A 4,797-nucleotide genomic window follows, 5' to 3' on the forward strand; every position below is an offset into this window, starting at 1 on the left:
TGTGAAAATTTTTTTTGTCTCTTAAATTTTTGCCAAGACTAGAAATGAAAAGCTGGGCACGGTAGTCCACGGATGTAGTTGAAGCCACTTAGGAGGCTTTGGTCAGAGAATGTCTTGGACCCACCCATCAGGGCAGTTGTGGGGAGGGAGGTATTTCATCATAATTGCTTGGGTTTCTCAATAGTGTTTTTACCATCTTTTAGCAAACTACAGCAAGAACTCATTTCATGTGTCCTGAGTTGAACCAATTTAATGTCTTGATCTAGGGGCCAGAGTATGCTATGGGGAGGAGGTAGACACCTTTTTCTCTGTATCCAATGGGACTCTAAGTACCAAACCTCCCCCTCCCTACCCCATTCCCTCAGCATGTCCTCAAACATGTTGATTAGCCATAGTCTTAGAAAAATGTGTTCCTCCTATGCTCTGTTGGAAAGGAGACTATGGATAGAGGAATCATGCAGCAACTGTCATGCTCCCGTGGTCCTCAGATAGCACTAAAGCAGGAGAGCTAAAGAGCAGGCAGTACTCCTCAGGGATTGGGATTGCTGCAGGGGAGGCAAAATCCTGAACCTCAGGTTACATTCTGGGCCTTAAGGAAGGATCCTGGGTATAGGACTCAGGAGGACCCTCATTCATTCACTGTCAGCCCCACACTTTTTTCTGGACACAAAGATATATATTTAAGTGCAAGAGTAACCATTTATTGAACAGGAAGAGGAAGAAATTCATGGAGAATTGTCATGAGTGTGGCAAAGAGAAATATAAAGAAAGTCTTTGATTCTTGATGAGTTATCCTAGGTAACATGCTGGAGAGACCGGGATTGCACTTCTCTATGAGACAGGATGGAAAGCAGATCACAGAACTTGTCACCGGATGCTGTATGGATAGGAAAGGATGATGCTGGAGTCCTGGTGAGAAGTCGCCACTCAACACTGTGTAAGCCAGGAAGAAAGAATACAGAAACTCATTAAGCACTTCTCAGATTGACTTCAAGACAGAGTGTCATTCTATTATATAGAACAAAGGGGATGAAGAAATGGATCTTCCCTTGCAATCTAACTGGAATTTTTTGCCAGAACACAGGGATGAAAGTCAGAGTAAATGACCGTAATGGAACCTGAGGCTGGTTTCCACAACCTTTGTCATAAGAAGCTCTGAAGAATGTTAGGTAAATTGTGGAATAATGATAAAAGCCTTGGCTACATTTAAGACTTCACACATTATGTGAGTGAAGTCTTGGACTAGATGAGAAAGGAGGGCCAGAGGAGTCTGCTCTCCAGCCTGGTCTAGAAGTGGTGATCAGGTTCATCCACTCCCAGGTAAGAAGCCAAGTTTGAAGGGAGTTCAGATTATGATGTTATTGTCTCAAGTGGGATGTTGGTGGAGCCCAGACACTGAGGAGCAGCTACACCACATCCTGCTACTCTGTCTGTTAATGATATTGAACCCATCACTGAGCCTTTTTCACACAAACATACACGAACTATGTAAAACTCAAATCCTTGTTTTCTTGCCTAAGTGCTTGGGTCACTTTACTTCAAAGCTCAAAGTAGGACTAGATCACAAATCCAGATAATTCAAAGCCAATTTTCAAGCTGTTCTCAAAGATTCCTTATCAAACTATTTTTATTGTAATTTGGGTGCAAAATGCTAATACTTTTGGAAGGTCCTCTCCATGACAACCAACCACTCCTTGCTCTTATTGAAGATTTCCCACCTGGATGCTCAGGCCATTCTTCGTTCTCGGGCCTCAAGGCAGCGATCTGTAGTATGAGAACAAGAACATGTTCAGGTACCAGGTCCACTTTATTTCCCAAGAGAAAGGATAGGACTCTTCAGTATTAAAAAATGACTGGCAGCCAACTAGGTTTGTTTCCTCTATGATAAAATATTTAGGATGAGAAATATAAATGAATCCTGACTTACTGGTATTGGATAGGTCAATGATATTTTCTCTAACGATTCCATGCTCCTCACATAGTTTTGCAAACTCTTCCTTGATGTCTGAACTCAAGTTTGTTTTTCGGCCTGTGAGAAGAGCAACAGTAAGTGTAGGAGCTTTATCGTGTGCATTGATCACAACCTGAGTGAGGGGACAGGGGCTTCCCCTTAAGGATGGGAAAATGGTTGGCAACATGATTGACAGGCATGGGTATGATCTATCCTGGATCTGGCATCCATTGAATATCCTTCTGTCACACTGAGAAATCAGAGTGCTTCCATCACTGTGCTTGAGGGATGATGGAGGTGAGCATCAATCTTCAGGAGGTGAGAAAGAGGCAGGACAAGTTGGGAAAACCATCGTAAAGCTAGACTTTTTTTTCTTCTTTTCCCACCCCAAGATCAGTATCTGTGTGAAAATACTTTACCATAGAGCTCCATAAGCTGGAAGGTTTCCCCATCCTTTTTGTTAATGAGATGAAACATAATATAATTATCATAGTCTGTCTTAAGTATAGTAAATGTATTGAATCCATCATCTGGGGAGGAAATGGAACACAGCTCAGAAATTCTTTGTACTGCAGGAAATGATGGATACCCTTTTCTTGTTCTATGCCAAATATAAAATCATTAAAATACATATCCTGGAAGAGATGGGTGAAGTGTCTGATGCTTTCTATCTGTAGCTTTCTGAACTTCAAGAAGTACCTTCTAGAAAAAGGGACTCTGAGAGGTTCCAGACCACTAGTGAACAGTCAGTCACAGGAGCACCACTCTCTCATCCTCTCTAGGATTACCTACCTCCCTCAGCAGATTCAAGCAACATGTTTCTATCTTTTATATGCTTGGTGTATCAAATTTTCTGCTGCTAAACCCTGAGTGATGTGCACCGGTGGTAGCCACCACGCAGTATCAGATAGATTCCACCTCCCCCCTACTTATCCCACTTGCCTGCCACAGGGTGTTAGTTATTAGATGGCACCCATTTGACTAGTAGGTACAAGTTCCTGATTTCAAACTCCAGCAAAACACACACACACACACACACACACACACAAACACACACACACACACGCACACACACACACACACGCACACACACACGCTAACTGTATTAAGGTTTACTAATCATCTTTTGAATAGATATATAGACATTTTATATACTCACATATCACAGAATATTCACCAGCCTTTTCTGTTTTGTCAGCAACCAAAAATATTTCAGAGCACTTTTCATTTATACTGTAAAACAGAGTGAGCTGGTGTGTAAGGGATTTCGATCTGGCTGGCTTCTTCACCCACTACACTATATTTATCTCCAGTTTCTGATTCCACTTAAATTTGAGTATTTTTGTAAAATTAGGAACAGACTTTTATTTATGCTATTTCCTTTATATCAGATGCTTTAGCAATCACAAATTTGCCTATTATTTTAAAAAAGAAAACATTAATCACTTCTCATCCTTATTGTAACTGCAACTACTTCCTTCCAAGTTTCACCAGCACCATGCCTCAGCCTGTGGTGTAGATTATCAGCCAGATTTCCTCCATCTGCCTCAAATTAGCACTATGTAATGTTGCCTGATGTGCCTTCCAGATCCACAGAGGAGAATTATTTTCTTTACTGCAGGAAAACGCAAGCAGGAAGGGGTGCATTTCTTTGGCTATCAACTAGTAATAAAAATTTAATTCATGATCACATAATCTTAATTTGTGATATTCTGTCTCATTAATGTGGCTTCAGAAGGGTCTCTGATCTTTCCTTATTGAACTCGTAGTGAATTAATACCTCACCCCATCTCTTTCCTCTGTCACTTGAAAAAACCCTGGTTATATGATCTTGGTTCAGTGTCACATAAAGCATTCTAGTTTTGGATACAGACTCAGTATGTGTGTGCACATGTGCATATTGAGACGCATCTCTTCCCAAATCCTGAGTGTTTGTAGGCATGACACCATACCAGGTTTTTATTTCGTCTTTCTCAGCTAAGAGCATCTCACTTACATAGTATGGAGTTTAAAAGCTAAGGAATTCTCCGAGACATGGATGTGCTCCACAAAAACTCTCATGCTGCCATTTTCTTCTATCTTTTCTCTTTTGTCAGAGGCCAGAAGAATAGAATGCCAGTCCCCATTAATCTGTAATAGATAAGCAAATGATTAAGGGAGAAGAAGCCGGGATACCACATGCACATGTTTCTACTTGAACTCCAGCCTATGGGTTAGGGCCTGAGCATATATACAGGGGTAGATCTCATGCCAGTTGTCACAATACTTAGCATACTATCCCTGCCTCTCATTGAGAACAGAGGTCCCCAAACATTGTTAGATCTGAATAGCTGGTCTTACTTCAAGATCTAAAGCCATTCATTTGTCTAATAGATTGGGGCACTATACCTGTCCCCTCAAAGGACCTACTTGACTTCAAGAGTTCCCCAAGCACATTCTGAATCAGAAGTTATTATTCACTAATCCTACCTTTTTTACATTTAAGTTCTGTCCCTGGTAACTAGCTTCTTCTGCATGGACACAGACTAGGGTCAGTCCCAAACACAGCAGCAGCAGCAGCTCCATTTTGGTAGGGAACAGAGTTGTCTGTCTGTCAGGACCACGTCTTTCAGGCGATGTTGCCTACACTCCTCTCCACAGTGCCTTGGCTTGTCTTTATATATGCTCTGTATTCAGAGTTTTTTTTTTTTTTTTTTTTTTTTTTTTGTAACCAGTATGGGAATGCACTACCTCAGTCAGGCTATATGGAAAGTTTTCTCATTTGTTGATTCGAGGCCAAGGATTGTTCCTGCCCTTTTCAAACTTGGTAATCTCATCACCTATGGCTTGATTTAGAAGTCTTACAT

General features: G+C 41.2%; 1 protein-coding gene across 2 annotated transcripts; it reads right to left on the reverse strand.

The window, feature by feature from the left end:
* Positions 1–679: 679 nt before the first annotated feature.
* On the reverse strand, positions 680–4,693 carry LOC110322722 (major urinary protein 4). Of its 2 annotated transcripts, none has more exons than XM_021199448.1 (7): positions 4,421–4,693; positions 3,948–4,081; positions 3,111–3,184; positions 2,371–2,481; positions 1,928–2,029; positions 1,719–1,764; positions 680–933 (listed from the first exon to the last, which is right to left on the reverse strand). In XM_021199448.1, the coding sequence occupies exons 1-6, from the start codon at positions 4,514–4,516 to the stop codon at positions 1,727–1,729; spliced, it is 555 nt and encodes a 184-aa protein (XP_021055107.1). In that variant the 5' UTR covers positions 4,517–4,693; the 3' UTR covers positions 680–933; positions 1,719–1,726. The 2 variants fall into 2 exon arrangements, with proteins under 2 accessions (XP_021055107.1, XP_021055105.1); XM_021199446.2 differs by having other exon boundaries at positions 1,719–1,805; positions 4,421–4,627.
* Positions 4,694–4,797: the final 104 nt, after the last annotated feature.

The sequence above is a fragment of the Mus pahari genome, chromosome 6, assembly GCF_900095145.1.
Source record: "Mus pahari chromosome 6, PAHARI_EIJ_v1.1, whole genome shotgun sequence".
Classification (NCBI taxonomy): domain Eukaryota; kingdom Metazoa; phylum Chordata; class Mammalia; order Rodentia; family Muridae; genus Mus; species Mus pahari.

Bases quoted from the DNA above. Each gene is read 5' to 3' on its own strand.
- LOC110322722 (XM_021199446.2), bottom strand. From the start codon at position 4,516: ATGGAGCTGCTGCTGCTGCTGTGTTTGGGACTGACCCTAGTCTGTGTC. The intron at 2,482-3,110 runs GTGAGTATATAA...TTTCCTCCCCAG, and splicing joins TGGTGAATATTCTGTGATAT to ATGATGGATTCAATACATTT. The intron at 1,806-1,927 runs GTAAGTCAGGAT...TGGGAAATAAAG, and splicing joins CATTGACCTATCCAATACCA to TGGACCTGGTACCTGAACAT.